Source organism: Hippocampus guttulatus, chromosome 15 (assembly GCF_054856545.1).
Source record: "Hippocampus guttulatus isolate MCC_2025c chromosome 15, RoL_Hgut_1.0, whole genome shotgun sequence".
NCBI lineage: Eukaryota > Metazoa > Chordata > Actinopteri > Syngnathiformes > Syngnathidae > Hippocampus > Hippocampus guttulatus.
In genome coordinates, this window is record NC_141275.1 from 3,815,008 (window position 1) to 3,834,144 (window position 19,137).

At 43.5% G+C, this 19,137-nt stretch overlaps 1 protein-coding gene across 2 annotated transcripts in view; it reads left to right on the top strand.

The window, feature by feature from the left end:
• nova1 (NOVA alternative splicing regulator 1) overlaps positions 1 to 19,137 on the top strand; it is a 38,637-nt gene that overhangs the window by 3,998 nt on the left and 15,502 nt on the right. The window contains exons 1-2 of one of the 2 annotated variants that reach the window (XM_086131447.1): positions 149 to 610; positions 4,491 to 4,634. In XM_086131447.1, coding sequence (XP_085987573.1) covers positions 607 to 610; positions 4,491 to 4,634 — 148 coding nt within the window. In that variant the 5' untranslated portion in view covers positions 149 to 606. Of the gene's footprint in view, positions 1 to 148; positions 611 to 4,490; positions 4,635 to 19,137 lie in introns of those variants that run through there. The other variant, XM_086131446.1, reaches the window with a different exon arrangement.

A 19,137-nucleotide genomic window follows, 5' to 3' on the forward strand; every position in this document is an offset into this window, starting at 1 on the left:
GATGCTTCACCTTGTCGGTTTTCACGAAGAAAAAAAATTGAGTGAAGGGACTGCCATACTTTATAGTGCTGCGTCAAAAGAGGCGGAGTATGGGGAGAAAATTCAATTTTTTGGGACTGGCTTTGGGGGGTGGGGACATGACGTGCTTGCGAGAGAGGCGAGCCATTGGCCGAGCCCAATGTCATTCCTGCGCGCTGCCGCAGATGGACAGGCCACTCGATGAATATGGATGAGAGCAGTGAAAAGGGTGATGCGGCAGGGAAGACCCCCCCATCCCTCCTCCTCCTCCTCCTTCACACCGATGCAGGCTCGAACAATGCGTGCCGTCTTTCACTGAAAACACTGAGAGTCTGCATTAGCATTTTCGCAGACAATTGAGGCTGTGGCCAGCTGCAGGCATGGCACGGACGCTGCGGTGAAATCTCTTTTTTTTTTTTCCTGCGCCCACCGATGAAACAGCCCTCAGTGAAAAAAAGGTCCACTGGCCGCATTCCTCAACACTACGGTCGCACCTATGCCGAGGCTAATGTTGAGACACCCTTTCGAGATTGTGCCCCGGCATTGATGGCGATCTGAGCGAGGACTTGAGAACCAGCAGATCTCAGAATGGGTAAGCCTCCAAACTCTTTTTCTCTGACTTGTTGAATTCATCCATCTTAAAGACATGCAGTTTTGCTGACTTCACCGAGTAATTCTGTCCATTGTCGGTCATTTTTGGTTCTGCCTCCTTTCGGGGTGGCAGGTTAGTTATACTGAAATGCAGAATGGGTAGTGGTTGTGGGAAGGAGCATGGACAGGCATAAGGCATCTCTACCTGACCCCCCCCCCCCCCGCCCCCATCGGATGACTTAACTAAATCCATTAGGCTTGGCATCTCCTCCAAGCCACCCTCCCAGTATTGTAAGAAGAGGTTTGAACTAGCACCCCACTGGCTCCGCATCCCAGTGTGCCCCACTGTTCGACTTCCCTGGCGGATTGCAGCAACAGATTGCCGTGTTTACTCTACCACATGATGCCATTAAAACCTGTTACTGTGATCTCAGACACTAGGTCGGAATTAATTATTGACTAATGACTGCAAACATGACTGTAAGGGTGATGGGGAGAACCATAGCGCTTTCCTGCCCCCCACCCCCCCACCACCCCGCATCCCCCCACTGGGTTGACTTGATGCTAAGCCTAAAGTTACGCAGTGGCTTTGGGCTTGTCTGTCAACAACAGGTCTTTCGACGTTTGGATTCTACAACCAGCGTTGTTCAATTGGCATTCTTGGCGCGCTGACATTAGATCCAAATACTGCAATAGTAGTCTCGGCTTGAAATACTTTACGGCAACCGCGGCGATCATGCATGATCTTTCTTTTATTTTTCGCCAAGGTCATTTTAGTGTGATTTGATGTGAGGATTGCGACATCAGAACACTTTGCCTGTACACAAACGCAAAAGATCAGGAGGCAATGGCCTTTGCGGAAAAATACACATCCTGGTAGCGCTTACATTTTCTCTCGGACAATTATCTCAGATGTAGCAAATCAAGAGTGGTTGGTCAGTTTACGAGGTTTTGGTTTTTTAATTTTTGGGTCTGCCCTAACGTATACAGTAGGAAATTCACAATGTCGCCGTAATTCTATTAACTGTCACACACTTGCCAGAACCTTTCATTCTGGGTGGTGCACTCTAAACAAATCGGCGTCTGAATGGAACATGAGGAGCATATTAATGTAAAGGAGAGAGAGGCTAACGTTTATACTGTGCGCATTCTTTACGTTCCAACGCCATGTTCTCTCCACATGACTCTTAAATGTCTTCATTAATCAGGCAACAGGTTGTTTTTCATTCATTGGGATCCACTTCTATCCATTTGTCTTCCTCCTGTCAAGACTGAGTCCATCTTGTGTCCGATTCTGTGGATGGGGAAAAAAATAACAGCGTATTCAACCAAGAAGAAAAAAATCTAAGAGAAAATACCACATCCAGTGTTTCTTTACATCTCTGCCGACACAAGTGGTATCACCCTTGAGGCAGCTGAACAAGATTGAACATGACGTCACTGCATCGGAATCGGGATGCAGGGGGACGGGGGAGTGGGGGGGATCAATTTTCACAGAAACAGGAGGACCGAACCCGTACCCGCTGTTTTTGTGTGACATCATCGCTACCATTTTGTAATTCTTTGTGGTCTCGCATCAAATTGTTGTCACACTCCGGCTTGATTTGGATTCAAGGTCAATCAAAATGTAGCATACTCATAATAGTCTCAATTTCATTGGCGGTGAATGCCTTTTGTCGTCAATCCCTTACGATGATGGCAATACTTTACGATCTAAAAGGCAGAAAGGCATTTGGCAGTCTTCAAACTAAGCCCCTTTTCAAAATTGAAGCAATCGAAACTAATTTGGGCGCTCTGCTGCGATACATTACTCTCATGTCCGCTTGTTGTGAAAGATAAGTCTGTTGCAGTATTCGCGGATTGCGCTGGAAATGTCCGGATCCTTCCTTTCCTAATAAGTAAGTCACACAGTGAGTGACACTGGTGCGGCTTTGCATTTTGGACTGAGGCTGCTTAAAACCCGCTGAAAACAGCTTAAATTAGGCCCTTGCAATCTGGAAAGAAGGTCATCATTTCCTCTAAAAAAATATCTAGGACGGGACACAGAACTACATCACTGGACTGATTTAAATGTTAGTATGTGTGATACTGAAGCGACGGCATGTCTTACGGTTGTTGTTTAAGTATGGTTTACGTCTGCGGTGTCAAACATAAGGCCCGGGCCCCGCCAAAAAACTGGCCCGTTAGAGCTGGGGTGCCTAATACGTCGATCGCGATCGACTGGTACCTCGCGGACTGGTGTCGAGGGGAAAAAAACAAATCCAAAACATTTGTGTTTCTGTGTGCGTGTTATCCATCCATCCATTTTCCGATCCGCTTACCCTCACAGGGTTCGCGGGGGGTACTGGAGCCTATCCCAGCCGTCTTTGAGCAGGAGGCGGGGGACACGCTGAATCGGTCGCCAGCCAATCGCAGGGCACACACAGACGAACAACCATCCACAATTTAGAGTGTTCAATCAGCCTACCATGCATGTTTTTGGAATGTGGGAAGAAACCGGAGTACCCGGAGAAAACCCACGCAGGCCCGGGGAGAACATGCAAACTCCACACAGGAAGGCCACAGCTGGAATTGAACCCGGTACCTCTGCACTGTGAGGTCGACGCGCTAACCACCGGATCACCGGGCCACCCTTGTGCATGTTATTAGTATGATATATTTTTGTGTTAGCACACACTACACCCGTAGCATTCTAATTGTCTGAAATAAAATAAAAAAGCATGTCACCTTTAACCTACGGTGGCACGTGACGTGCATCACTGGAAGTTGTTAGCGGTCAGCTGTCTGTAATTACGGCTAGTGATCAGAGCTGTTACGCTATCTCTTTTACTGTTATTAGTATTCTCATTCAGAGTTTGTTTCATGTACAGTTGCCCGAGGGCACTGGCAAAGAATGGGAATCTGAAGTGATCGGAGAAACAATTTAAAACGATACACGTGAGCCACTTTAGTTAACACGCCTCAAAGGTGCGTCCCACACCTCCGCGTCAGCTCTTGACGAAGTTAGGCAGTGATTTCCTTTTCACGAACCCACAAACTCTTGTGTCTACTTTATTTTTCGGACTCGTTCATCTTCGGGGCCGTTATGGTTATTGCTCATCATGGCATGCGTGTGTAAGTGCGTGCATATGCGCGCTTGTGCAGGAACGAGTCGATCGCGAGAGGTTGGTTGATCGAAAAGTCAAAAAAGGTTGGGCTCCCCTGCGCTAGAGGGTTCAACCAGGCGAGCGGGATGAATATGAAAGTGAAAGAAGAATACCGTCGCGTCCCTGCCATTATGTGTTACATTCAAAGTTCAATCATTTCCAACTGTCTGTTAAGGACAGGAATGTTTTTTGGCTGAGTCCTGACTTATCATTGGATGAAAAAGAGAAGGGGGCGGGTGTGAGGAAATGAAGTGGGAGCCGGTGTGTGTGCGTGTGTGTGTGTGTTGGCTTTTGTTATTTTGCCATGATTACAGATGACAGTGACCCATCTGTGTGCGTTGAATATATCGTTGATCGTCCACCTCCTTGTCATCATTTCGGTGTCTGGGCCAGATGTTACAATCCTAGAAGACAATGAGGTTGCGCAGGCTGATTTTAGCAGCTGCTGTGACTGAACAATGTCCGTTTTTTTTTATTTTTATGAAAGTATAGTTCATTAAAGGTGTAGATTTTTCTAATGTCATTAATGGGGGGAAAACCCTCACCAATATATTGGCATTCACTGGATAGCAATTATCATCTGATTTTCCTGGTCTGGCCCACTTGACATCAAATTAGGCACGTGGCCCCTGAACTACTCAGTTTGACACCCGTGGTGTAAATGATGATCTTGCAGGGCAACTTTATGAGATGTGACCCCTTTTTACATTCTGTGTGTCTCTCTCTGTCACACAGAGGAGGGCGAATACTTCCTGAAGGTGCTGATTCCCAGCTATGCAGCCGGCTCTATAATTGGCAAGGGCGGCCAGACGATTGTACAACTGCAGAAAGAGACGGGTGCCACCATTAAGCTGTCGAAATCCAAAGATTTCTACCCAGGTAAGAGGTCATTCACAATCCTTGTAAAAAAATAGAAATTATTATTATTATTATTTTTTCAATCACGGACCGATGGCAAACACGTGAAACAGGCATGAGGAAATACATAGAGCGGCTATGCAAAGTCGACAGACAGCTTTTCGAACGGCAGGTTCAGTCATATGAATAAAGAGACTAAGATAAATCATTTCAAACATTTAGCCACCATTAATATAACCTGTTCAACTGAATTGGAAAAAAAAAGAATAATAATAGATGGTGTGGTGGGGGGTTATAAATGACTGAGGTGTTTTCACAAACGTGCATGTGTTCAGAATCTGCCGATCACATTCAAACTCATGTTTAATGGGAGTCAGCACACACCCGTCAGCAATGAAAGCGTCTCTCGTTAACCGTAAATCATGTTCAGCGATCGTATCCAGCTTTTCCTGTCATTATTGTAGTCACATCTTACAGCACAAGCCATGGCCCACAGAAAAGTATCAGCCTCCTCGTACAAAAGAATTTCCAAGGCATGAAATGTGCCATGGAAAGCATTGCATGAAGTGGAGAAAATATGCCATCACCAAGAACTATATGTCCCTCCAAAATGATTGACAAGAGAACAAAGCTGGTCAGGGAGGCTGCCAAGAGCCGACAGCAATACGAAAGGACATTTCTGGCATGTACGGCCTTCTTAGCACAAGCGACAGCAATCTCCCTTCATCTTTATGTGTTAAGGTGATGGAGTAGGGTGGCAAGACAAAAGCCTAATCTGACAGAGAAAAAACATCCTGGCATGGCTAGATTTTTCAAAAATCCACAAGTGGAGAAGTGCGTTATGGTCCGATGAAAATAGGGTTGAACCATAATTCCATGGATAATTCTAAAATGTATGTTCGTTTGCTCATAGCTAAAGCTCATATACCAACAGTGAAGCATGATGGTGGCAGCATCGCGCTTTGGGGTTGTTGGATAAAATAATGGGTGATGCGGTGGGCGACTGGTTAGCACATTCGCCTCACAGTGCAGAGGTGCAGGGTTTGATTCCAGCTCCAGCCTTCCTATATCGAGTTTGTGTGTTCTCTCCGTGCCTGCGTGGGTTTTACCCGGGTACACCGGTTTCCTGCCACATTTGCAAAACATGCATGGTAGTTTGATTGGACACTCTAAATTGTCCTTCGGTATGATTATGAGCGTGAATGTTTGTTCGTCTACTGTATGTGTGCCCTGCGATTGGCTGGCAACCAGCTCAGAGTGTCCGAAACTACTGCCCGAAAGCAGCTGGGATAGGATCCAGCACCCACCGCGACCCCTTGTGAGGACAAAACGGGTCAGGAAATGGATGGACGGATGGAATAATGAATAGTTCCATCAAATATCTCTGTTGTGATCCGTAAAATGTTGTGCCCAACATTTTAACAGACTTGGAGCATTTTTGCAAAGAGACATCTGCGTGCCAGACTAAAAGACTCAAAAGACCGAGTGCAGTAGTATAATCCAAAGGTGCTACGACAAAGTCGTCGTTTTCAGATATGCGTATTTGTTAGACTTTACAAGGTTTCCCAGCATATGCAATTGGATTATTTGTAAATTTTTTCCCCCAATATTTTGTGAGGTTCCTCCTAGTCTCCTTTACCCCCTTTTCCATGTGTTGAATGTTTAACAGGGTTTGGGGTACAATTTTGAGGGGTTGTTATTATTATCTTCCCAATTCATATAATGGGGAGCAATTATATGCAAATTTGGGCTATTTGTGGGCTGGGCCGGTCCCACTCCTCCGTGAATAGCAGGGAAGAAAAAGTTAAATTGGATAGATTGGTTCATCTTCTGATCGGATCAGTGATAGGTTATCATTTATTTTACGTTTTTTTTTTTTTCTTCAGGTGTGCAGGTTACATAGATGACGTGATCAAACTTTTGAAATGATTGATCTTGGTCCCAATTATTTTTTAAAATTTTACATCACGAAACCTAGCATTTGAACAGGGCTGTTTCTCAACTTTTATTCATATGTGTACATTGTATATATTTGAATGAAAATGCTTCCTGAACATTAAATGGAAAAAATATTCAAGTTGAGGGATTTGGAGTATTCAGTGAATCGCAGACATTGCAACAGGTGAAGGATGCTTTATTTTTTTCCCTCACCCATACACAAATGCCTGAGCCGTAGAGGAGTCTGTGTTTGTCCTTCATGCCTCAGGGGGGATGCTTCAAACTGCCAAAAAAAAAATAAAAAAATGGAACAGTTGTTGTGCATCTCTCTGCTTATTATTAGGTCCAGATGTTTATCGAACGGTTGCAATCAGAAGTATAACATTCCTGTGTTGTAGTGTACTTCACATTGTCTCTATTTAGAACACAATTACTGCTTTTAAAGTGAAAATATGTCCTAGTTGTCACAAAGACGAGTTGAAGAGGACTTCTACTCTAAAAAGGGACCCCAGAGTTTGTTCTTCAGTAAATGTTGGCTGATGCGATAAAGCCAGCACTTGATTTCCCACTCCAGCCTGTAGGGGAAGTAAGCAAAGGGCTCCACACATATTGGAAGGATCAAGATTGAAGTTGGCCTGGTTAAAAGTTGGAGGGTTTGCTCGGTTTACAACGGTCACGACATACCAAGAGTGCACTATATAAAAATCCATCACACAGCAAAAGAACGTCCTCAAACACTTATTAAAAGAAAGCGATACGTTGCAGGCAGAACATATGACTGTTTTTCATGACTTTCCTTTTCACTATTTGTTTAAATTCATGACAGAGAGAATGACTTGGCAAAAATCTGTCTTTTTTTTGGCGGGAGGAGTGAATGTTTGAAGGTCTTTTGTGTTACTGTTTGAAAAAAAAAACGAAAAAAATCTGGAAAAAAAAAAGAAAAAGATTTTTTGCCAATTAAAAGAGCTCAGCCAATCAAATTGACCGGCCGATGAATTGCTTGGACCCTCGTACCCTACAGCTGATTTAGCATAGGCTAGTGATAGACTACACCACTTTCCGAACCAAGTCGTACATCGCCGCCATAGGAATGGAACTCCATCAGAAACCGAGGACACTCTGTACCAGCTCTACTAAGCCACGAGGCAAGTGACACTGTTACTTAAGTGCGTTTGATGCAAGTCCTGCTTCCTCTGGGCTTCTCTGCCAATGTCTAATTACATCAGCGAACTGATATCAAAGAAATAAATAGAACAAATTAAGAAGTCAAATCCCATGCTGTGCTCACTCGGGCACGTGCTTATGAACAGTGCAAAATGCAGACATGTCGTTCACTGTAAACACAATCGTTCCTCCCACCACAGACTAATGACAACTGCCACCATCCATCCATCCATCCATCCATTTTCTGATCCGCTTATCCTCACAAAAGTCGCGGGGTGTGCTGAAGCCGATCCAAAATGTCTCCAGGAAGTAGGCGGGCAACGCCCTGAACCGGTTGCCAGCCAATCGCAGAGCACACACCGACGAACAACCATCTACGCTCACACTCACACCTAGGGACAATTTAGAGTGTTCCATTAGCCTGCCATGCATGTTTTTGGAATGTGGAAGGAAACCATACTACCCGGAGAAAACCCACGCAGGCACGGGGAGAACATGCAAACTCCACACAGGAAGGCTGGGGCCTGGAATCAAACCCACGACCTCAGCACAGTAAGGTGGACGTGCTAACCATTCGTCCACCGGGCCGCCCAACCACCACCATGAAGAATAGAAATAACCAATAACCCCTTGCAATCCATCCATCAATTTTCTATCCCGTTTATGCTGCTCAGGGGTGCGGGAAACTGGCACCTATCCGAGCTGACTTTGCGCAAATGGCAGATACCAACCTGGCCTGATTATCAGTCCGTCAATAGGCATTTACAGTGCGGTGAAGTAACTCATTAATGTTCAGAAATATGAATGTTTATCCTGGTGTGAGTGCTGGCCGGTGGGGGGTATGGCAGGAATCACAGAGACAAAACAGTATGGTGGAAATCGTCTAACGTTAGTGTGCCCCTCAAGAATGAGCTTCTACATACAAATGACAGAGTCCAGAGTAAGTCCCTTTTGCCCAATGATGGAAAAAAGTAGCCTTCGAGAGCTGTATAGAAGAGAAATATGTTAAAACTGCAGCGTAGTGGTGGTCGTGTTTACTCGTGGTTTGCTTTGGGTACTCCATCTCGCACCCGAATCCCAAAACCATGCTTATTAGGTGAACTGAAGACCCTACATTCCCCAGAGGTGTGAATCTGACTACACCTTAGGGACAGAACAAAGGTTTGGTGATAACTGCTCATCGCCCTCAAAATCCCCCTCCTTCATGTGGGTGCGTTCAGAAATACACTCCTAGACCCTGGTGGTGGAGTGGGTAGCGTGTCGACCCCACAGTACAGAGGTCGTGTGTTCGATCTCGGCTCCGGCCTTCCTGTGTGGAGTTTTCATGTTCTCCCCGTGCCTGCGTGGGTTTTCTCCGGGTACTCCGGTTTCCTCCCACATTCCAAAGACATGCATGACAGACAGATTGAACACTCTAAATTGTCCCTACGTGTGAATGTGAGCGCGGATGGTTGTTCGTCTCTGTGTGCCCTGCGATTGGCTGGCAACCGGTTCAGGGTGTCGCCCGCCTACTGCCCGAAGACAGAGCCCAGTCCGGGCAGTACAGTGCTTTTTAATATGCAATTGCTTATCTGAAACCAAAATCTACATAACATTGGAGCCAAAGATATCATCCTGGTTGATTAATGCGCCTTGTAAATCCTTGTGGAAACCAAAACCAGGTTGCCATGACTGCAGGAGTCTTCTACTTCTGTACTTCCAGAGGAAGTTGCTTCTTGGTCTCCTTTAAAAGAAGAATAAGAAGAAGACGATGACAGTGAAGGAGCTAGTCAGGGTAACTTAGTTTCGGTTTCCACAAGGATTTATAACGACGATCCATCAGAATTTTACCTTTGCAACATGGGATTCTGGTCACGGTAAACCATTTTAAAATGAAAAAGCAAACTTTCATGTAGTTATTAAGACGGCATTTAATTGACCTCGTCTGCTGCTGGGCTGCAGATCATTTTCAGTTGCACTTGTCCACATTCATTTATGAAGGCAGCTTATAATCATCAATTCTATATTGATTCTACACTTTGCATTTTAAAAGTTAAAAGTATTGAATATAACAAATGTTTAGAAAGGTGGGAACCGTATGTGGGAACCTGATAACGTGATAAGCTGTCCATTGTAGTAACTGTTGTGCCCTAAAGGGTTAATTGAAGCATAAATAAAAAAATAAAAAAATTCAACCTCTACTTTGCAAATTTCGCCTATTGCGAGAAAAATGTGGAATGTGACCACCGCGATAAAAGTGAGAGCTGTTATATTTTTGGGGGGACTTGGCCAAAAGTGGTGGCTCAACTATGTTTAAGGTCATATATATTATGAACGATCACCCATTTGTTTGCATAATTACAAATGAAGAGATCGGTGTGTATTCTTTCTTCTCTATAATATTGTATTGTCCACGTGGTAAGAGGCCACCAGCTGCTCTGCGCATGTGCTCCTTGCCATCTCATAATTGTGACGAGTGACAAGATGAATTCATGGAGAGAGTTCTGGCAAGCATTTGATCGGGTGGTTGTCCTGGCCCGCACGAGTAATGCGAAACAACTGCTTGTAGAGTAGTCAGTCCAGACTGGCAAAACTAAAGTACCTTAATTTAAATCGTGAGAGATGTTTGCAGTATGGACAAATAGATATTTTGGTGATAAATCACTCACCATTTTTGGCTGATGTAGCATGCTAATACCATTACACAGAGTTCACGCACTCAGCTGTCTTCCCGCAAGCAGTCTGAGCACACTCCAACAACCTGCACAATCATTCACGGGACAAATCGGGGGACGGCAACCGGTGCAGCCATTTTCTCCCGCGTGCCTCTCTGTGATGGCTCAGTCTGACGACCGCTAACTTCACCTCACGCCCCCATGAGAAACATGAAAGCGTCATTTAAAAAGGTCCTGATGGGGGACTGTAAAATTAGTCCTCGGTGTGGATGGCTGAGATGGGTGAGCAAAGATAGTGAAGAGTGGGGATGATGCATGATTCTATGTAAGAGGGGACAGGCGGGCCAGCCCAGAAATAGCCTGTTTCAATCTCTCTCAGTAGACATGACCCCACTCCCAGCTGCACTCAAGCTACTCGAACACAAGCCAAGTTTCCTCTTCCCTTCTCCCCACCCTGTCTTTCTTTAAGATTTGGTTCCTAGTAGTTGGGAGGGGTCAGGCCAGATATGATGACCTCATCGTAAAATTTGACTTGCATGCCTGCCCTGGAATGCATTCCTTTTTAACAAGGAGTTTTCACATTTGGCTTGACAACAAAACTTTGCCTGACTGAATTTCTTGAGCAGCCGTTAATGCAGTGCACTGTAGTTTACATGTGCCCACTCGCGCAGTGCAAGCGGCACATACACACACCCACTCACACCCAGTGATTCACATCGCCGTGTTTAAGCAGTGGTAAAGAGAGGAGAGATGTGGGCGTTCATGATTTTAATATACATAAAATGGCACAGTAACTTCATTTTAAATCCTTTTTCTTTGCTGGAACCAATAGTATGTTAGTGTTCGACCGTGCTGTTGTGATATAATAAAATAACAAAATAGTTTCCCCTTCCACACCACTGCAATAACAACTCAGTAACGTCTCCTTGGCATAAGTTAAAACGAAAGCGGGGTCCATATATACTGATAATTGGGACATATTAGAGCAATGGCGCGTGACCAACAACATACTCTTGAGCGTGGAAGAGGAAAAGTGCTTCAGTCGACAGGAGAATATGCGCAAAGCCAGATTAGACAGGGATTGCCCACATTTTAAGGTGACTTCACCCTGAGCGCGTATCTGACATGGGGGTGTGTAAATGTCTTGAAGTGAGCGTAAAATCTGTGAAGCCTGAAAAGCATGCAGCTGCGTGACATACATTAGAGGTGGGACTCAATTAACATTTTTTATGCAATCATATACCGTATTTTCTACACTATGAGGCGTGTTTGATTATAAGGCACACCTTCAACGAATGGCCTATTTTAAAACGGTTTTCATACATAGGGCGCACTGCACGACAAGGCGCAAAGAATAGAAGCTCCAGTTGTGGCTGCGGGTGCGTTATGCATCCACTAGATGGAGCTATGCTAAAGGAAATACAATACAATACAGCTTTATTTTTATAGCGCCTTCTCAACCGCTGCACCTGTAACAAAGCGCTTTACAGAATATTTAAAAAGCCACGTCCAAGAAATCAGAATATTGATCCATATGTAGCTCCCTCAGGATATAGCATGAAGCATGACACGACAGGGTTTATTCCTTGGTATAAATACAAATGGCATTACAAAACAATAAATGAAAGACAAAAGCTATGAAGACAATTAATTCATACAAAGGCACGCAAACCTCGTTGGCTACATCTACATATCCTTGCTTGTCTCCTTCCTTCGTTTAGTCAGTAGTTAACTTAGCTTTTGGTATTATCTTTGTTTCATTGTGGCTGCGCAGAGCTCACAAAGTAGTTGTCTGTTTGAGTGTGTGTTGGCGAATGCACATGTCAATTAGTGTCGGGCAGAATGCTTTTCTGTTACAATTGGTTACTGCTAATAATCACCACAAGATGGCATAGGCACACTAACAGGGAAACAACTCAACGGGGAATATAAAAAGACTGTTACACCATAAGGCGCATCGGATTATAGGGTAGACTGTCGACTTGAGAAAATTTAATGCTTGTAGGTGCACCTTATAGTGCGAAAAATACGGTACAGTAAATATTCTCTAGTACGGACTCGTGTTTGCGCTGTCCAATTTGTCCTGATAACAGAAATTCCTCATTTGGGAAATGAGCATGGTACATGTCCTTTATGAACCTTCAAGTATGTTGACAAAATGCACGTGTAACAACACAATCAATAAAATACAAAAATATACTGTCCAAAAACTGTTTATATAACAAAAACTGCAATACAGGTGTATCCCAAAAAAATCACAACAGTAAAATACGTACAGTATTTTGTTTATTTTTTTCTGTCTTGGGAAAAAAATGTGTATTTTGGATTGTTTTGTTGGATGCATTCTTTGGTTTATGACAATGTTTGCCTGCGTGTCATACAGTTTTCTTGCTAGTTGCAAGTAACTGTCCCGTTGATCACCGATGTCTGGTAATTCTTGTGCATACTGAAGGATTTTTGTTGCCATTTGCATTGCTTCCTTGCTGGATGGTGGCTTGTCATCACGAGTTGAATCGATGCCTTGTTGTTTAAAGTTTCGTAGATTTGCGTCTTTCCGACTCCAAGTGTCTGCTGGATCTTTTTAACTTTGTGTCCAGCCTCGCTCAAACGGATGCATTTCACTCGCTCCGCTCCAGTCGTTACAGTTCTTCTACGTTTCGATGCGATGATCTACACGACGTAAGTGAATAAAGTTAAAATCTTTCGCAATTACAGTAAAATGCACGCCAATAAAAAGTCGCTTACACGTCTTCGTTTCGAATCTGATGAATGAAAACGGCGAAGCAAACACGTTTCTTCGGTCATGTCGAGTGGGTACTGCTTTTAAGCTAGTGCCGCGTTCTCCAGGACGTAAGTGAATAAAGTTAAAATCATTCACAATTACAGTAAAACGCACAGCAATAAAAACTCACTTACACATCGTCGTTTAGAATCTGATGATCGAAAAACGCGAAGTGAAAACTTGTTTCAGCGTTGTGTCTTTTCCGCCGCATCGGGTGGGCGTTGCGTGTATTTAAGCTCCCGCGGCATTACACCTCCATCCGGGTTACGGGTAGTGGAATTTCCGCTTACGCAACTTCCGGTAACACGTAATATCGTAGTCAAGATGTTAATGCATAGGTTTTTATTCCGGGTGAAGGATATTCCTTTCCATAGAATTCCGGGGATGGGAATATTTACTGTAATCACATTTAAAAATATATCATTTGTCCTAAAATGCATTTTTAAAATTATTATAGGCACACTAACAGGAAACAACTCAACAGGGAATATAAAGAGACGGTTATACCATATATAAGGCACATCGGATTATAGGGTAGACTGTTGACTTGTGAGAATATTGAATGCTTGCAGGTGCGCTTTATGATGCGAAAAATACGGTAATCACATTTAAAAATATAGCATTATTTGTCCTAAAATGCATTCTTAAAATTATTTAAATGTATTTTAGTGGACCACTGAAAAAAAAACACGGCTGTGATTTTTTTTGACTGGAAAAAAAGCATTGTAATGTATTCGACAACTAGTAAACAGTAGAAAAAAATTAACCTTTGCCAAAACTGAACAGACCAAATGATAAAGTGCTCCTTTTGAATAGGGGCTCTTGAGGACTGGACTTGGTAACCCCTGCTCTCGATGGTTTCTGCAAGGCAATTGAAAAATTGTATCACATGTCTCTAACTGTGGCGTGTTTCGAAACCCATTATCTTCGCCACTAATAGTGGTCGGCAGTGCAGAGCAGTCTACTTTGCAAGTGAATGACGGAGATGTACTAGTTTTGGTCCTGTAGCCAGTCCTTTGATTGAGTTTGGTTTGCGTAGTCATTTACAAAGCCAATTTCAATGAAGTTGCATTGTCATGTTGATAAATGACTTTTGCTTTGCTTAGTAAGTTTTGCGTTGCACTTTAGGATGTAGCGCCAAACTGTATTTACTGGCATTGTTTTTCTCAAGTGTTCCTGAGCTCACGTGGTTATATCTTTTACATATTGATGTCAGTTTTTGATGCAGTGCCGCCTGAGGGATCGAACGTAACGTGCCTTCAATGTTGGTTTCTTGGCGTTCCTGCTTACGAGCAGTGATTTCTCTCTGAACTGTTTCATAATATTAATGGAATGCAACTCTCATTCAAGTGGATGGAATCAAGCCAGTGGTGCATGCACATGTGAAAATTTTGACCCAAAGCTTCAATATTTAGAAGAAATATGTTTTTTTATGTCGTACATGAACTGTACATGTACATTTTCAGTCGCCACATCGTGAAATTATGTCACCAGCGTATCCAAATTGGACACACCGTAGAGCACTAGCATAGCTTGGCAGGGTGGGGGTGGGGGTTCAAGAAAGGCCTTGCGGCCCAGCAGGGTTATAGATAATTGGTGGAAACTTTGCAAGTATGTATGAAAAAGAAAAAGAATGTGCGGGAGTCAAAAAAGGATGGCTAACTGTTAGCTTATCTCGTATTAACATTGCAGTTGAAAGCTCGTGCTTGTCATTTATATTGCGGTGAACGACTTGGGAGATATGCGATACAAACATTCAAACAACCAGTTGCTCTCCTATTTGTGTCCGGAATAATGTGAGCTCCAGGGCACGTTCTAGTTAGCATTGTGTTCGTGGCTCTGCCAAATCAGCATATGATGAAATATAGTATTTTTTTGTGTATTCGAGAACTAAAATCTTTTTATTTTCAATTCCAGTGGACCTGGATGACATTCAATTTATATTGAAAAGCTCACATTTCCCATTTGAAATAACAGCAATATGCAGTATCCGACAATTATTTAGGTAAATATTTTGGGACAACACTGAAGACTGCTTTACATTGATCGCTACAATGTAATAGCAGTCCATTGTCCAACCACGTAAATTTGATGTCCCCTCATAATAACTCAGCAGACAACTATTACTGACTGAACATTTAAGCCTTTCTCGTAACAAAAGTGATTCCACCCCTAAGTTTCCAAATGGGGAAGAACTAGCCATTTTCTTTCCCCAGTGTCATGTGACTAGTTATTGTAACAAGTTCTCAGATGTGATTGCGGGAGCAAGCGTGTTCAATTTGGTGTTCTCGCTCTCAGACATGTTGAACTTCCCGTGACCAGTATGACGGTCACTGAAAGTTCAATATGGCGGCCAAGAAGTCTCTGAGGATACATTAAAAACAAAACATGCTGGTCTACATATCGATAGCCGAAGCTATAAGAATACTTCCAACTGCAGCATGGTGGTCAGGACCATACAATATTTTCACAGGACAGGCTCATCAGAACAAGGCCTTATCATGACGTTGAGTGCACATGCTGCTTGCTGAGAATAAAGCCCCCATATTTGTATGTCACCGAAGGCAACTAAACCTGAATAGATTTGCGTCTTTCCACATTTTTGTCCTCAAATGTGTTTTTTGTGTTTTGTTCTGATGCATAACCAGTCTCCATTTTTAGCACAACACTTTAAAAATCCATCCATCTGTTTTCTGAATCACTAATCCTGAATATCCAACTCAGATTCAGACAAGATGATCATATTTTAGCTTCGTTTATCACTACAGCCATCCATCCACCCATCCATTTTCAAATCCGCTTATCCTCACAAGGGTCGCGTTGTGTGCTGAAGCCTATCCCAGCTGGCTTCGGGCAGTAGGCGGGGTACACCCTGAACTGGTTGCCAGCCAATTGCAGTATCACAACAGCCAATTCATTCAAAAATAAAGCAAACGACTTACATTTTAAAATTAGGAACCGTCATAAAAACATACACGGCCTTAGTCATCATCATGGTTAAATGGCCTTGAAGCGGTTTACTTGATACATTTACCAGTATCATCCATCCAATCATTTTCAGTTGCATTTGTCCACGTTCGGCTCGGAGATAAAGCTGCAATATTTTGCAGTTGAATTCGGGTGAGGGGCGAGGGGCGAGGACCACCCAAGACCGATCACCAGCATTCACACTTACCGCCTAAGCTGACCATCCGTACTGTATTTTCTGAATCTGGAGGAAGCCAGCATATCAGGCAAAAAGAAAAAAACTTTACAAGCATCGGGGGCACATGTAATTTCCACACGCGAAGCCCGCAGCCAAGATTCTAACCCAAACCTCAGAACTGTGAGGCAGATGTGATAGCCATTTACTCACTCAAATAAATGTATTGAAAAAATTGAGATTGATTCAAGATGACGAAATAACAAACACCGTGGATTGTTATGTTTTGTCAGATGGAAAGCACCCGCTAACGTCTAACCCTTTCATGCACTAATAATACTAACCTGTAACCTGATAACATGATAAGATGTCCACTGTCATAACCGCTGTCCCTGAAAGGGTTAATGGCATACTGTTACAGAAATACAACGATTGAGGCAGATGCCTGGGGAGGAAAACAGCTCTTCTGCTTCCTTGAGTCATATCTTTTTCGTCAGTTGCGGATTGACCAGTTGTGACGGACGAGTTTGTGTGCTCGCAAAAGTAACCGGTCACAATTCCATACTAAGCCATCCGAAAATAGCAAAGTGCAATATGTAGCGTGTGTAAGTCGAGCAAAGCATAATATGCCTGAAATGTGTACTGTTACAGATCCTTTAGTTTTACAACACTTCACCAACAGCGTTAACGCGTCCTAGGTCATGAGCCACAGGCACAGGCTGTTTTTATGGCATTTAGGGATCACAATATTGTCATTTGTCCGAATTTAAACTGGTTCGAAAGAGCTAAGCCTGCTGGAATTAGAGCCTTGTTCAAAATGCTTGCCAAGATATCCTCATGCTTGGTCTTAACAGTTTCCTGAGACACATCACGCTCGATTGGAATACGTTGACTTTGATTCATAACTAAATCCTCACTATATCAATTTATTTTAGGGGTGTCAAACTCATTTTTGTCGGGGGCCACTTTGGAGTTACATCTTCCCTTGGAGGGCCGTTACGACAGTGAAACCAAATAAATGTTTATGTAAACATCTCATCGTATTATTACTTGTACACAACAAATTGATGGATTGCTAGTTTTGTAATCACTCAAGTCAACCGTTTGTTAAATTAGGTTTAAAGTTTTTTTTTTTCCGCAGACAATGGTCTCTTTTGATGAGGAGAAAAACTCTTCCCGAGCTGACAGTTTCGGCAGTCACTTCAGCCCTCATCAAACTTGTCACTGCTTCCTTGTGACGTGTCTCAAAAACAGCTATTTGTTTGTTTGTTCGATTATTGTTAGAATGTAAACAGGGTAACAAAATGATTGCAAAATGTCAGCGTTATTTATTACACAATCACAATTATTTCGGTACAGACTCTATCTAGCAAGGATCACGGAAGTTGACACATGAATTGCTTTTGAGGGCCACATAAAATGATCTGACGGGCCGAATCTGGCAGACCGTGCTGCGCCATGCAGAGAGTTCCGGCAGACCGAGGACATTTTCTTCACATGTCCCTGACATACTCGACAGTTTAATGACTGAACATAGACTCGACATTATACCAGCAGGTCTAAGTCGTGCCGCAGGTGGTTGGATTCGATCGAGGTGCAGAAAGACAGATTCTGAGCTCAGCGGTCGCGAGTGGTGGATGCCATCGTATCTCATTCATCAATCTGACAACAGCGTCTATCAAAGCAACTCAATCCTTGTAGAAATCAACTTATTGAACAAATCATTTTTATCATCATCTCTGTTGTATTTTTTTTTAACACACTCCCCCGGGTGGCGGTTCAGCGACAGTGTGCAGGGGGTTTCACACACGGAAACAAAAGGTAGGGGTAGAAGGATGATGCAAGTGCCCACTTGGCAGCGGTGATCTGTGATTACCCTGACCAATTTTACATCATCCACCCATGTAGGTCTGCTTACAGTTCCTTCCAAACGTACTTTGCGCACTCTGATCTTCTGCATAGGTTCCAGCGAGTCTATTTCTGCGCCTCCAGTGCACAGTCTTTAAAGGGAATGAAGGGAACCGTTTCCATTGGCTGGTAAACAAGTCTGCGGTGTTCACTCCCATAACGGTGCAGATGGCCTTTTCTACCAGTGTCCATCTTTGATAATACAGTACTAAAAGAAAGAAAACAGTTTGACTGCGCTTTGCACTAGACTTTTGCTGCGCACAAAAGTAATGTAAAGGCTGTAATGTTTCACAGTACAGGTTTTTCTCTGGTAGGGTGATTCCACGTATGGTTATCCACAATTTGAAAATCACTTTCTTGATGTGAGTGTCCTGGTGCTCCAATGTTGAGCATGTCGACCTCACAGCGCAGAGGTACCGGGTTCAATTCCAGCTCCGGCCTCCCTGTGTGGAGTTTGCATGTTCTCCCCGGGCCTGCGTGGGTTTTCTCCGGGTACTCCGGTTTCCTCCAACATTCCAAAAACATGCATGGCAGGCTGATTGAACACTCTAAAATGTCCCTAGGTGTGAGTGTGAGCGCGGATGGTCGTTCGTCCCTGTGTGCCCTGCGATTGGCTGGCAACCGGTTCAGGGTGTCCCCCGCCTGCTGCCCGAAGGATGCGATAGGCTCCAGCACCCCTGCGACCCTTGTGAGGATAAAGCAGATCGGAAAATGAATGGATGGATGGATGGATGGACTTTCTTGACGTGTACTTATTTATTTTTTGTTTAATTTTACTTTTTAATATCATTGTGGAGAAACAAGTCAGTTCATGGAATGAATATTTGCCATGGCATCCATTGGTAACAAGTCTTCTTTGGCACGGTGAATCTCTTTAATTCCTTAGTTTGCTGCATGTAAAAAAAAAAACAAAGCCATTTGAATGGTATATGTTAT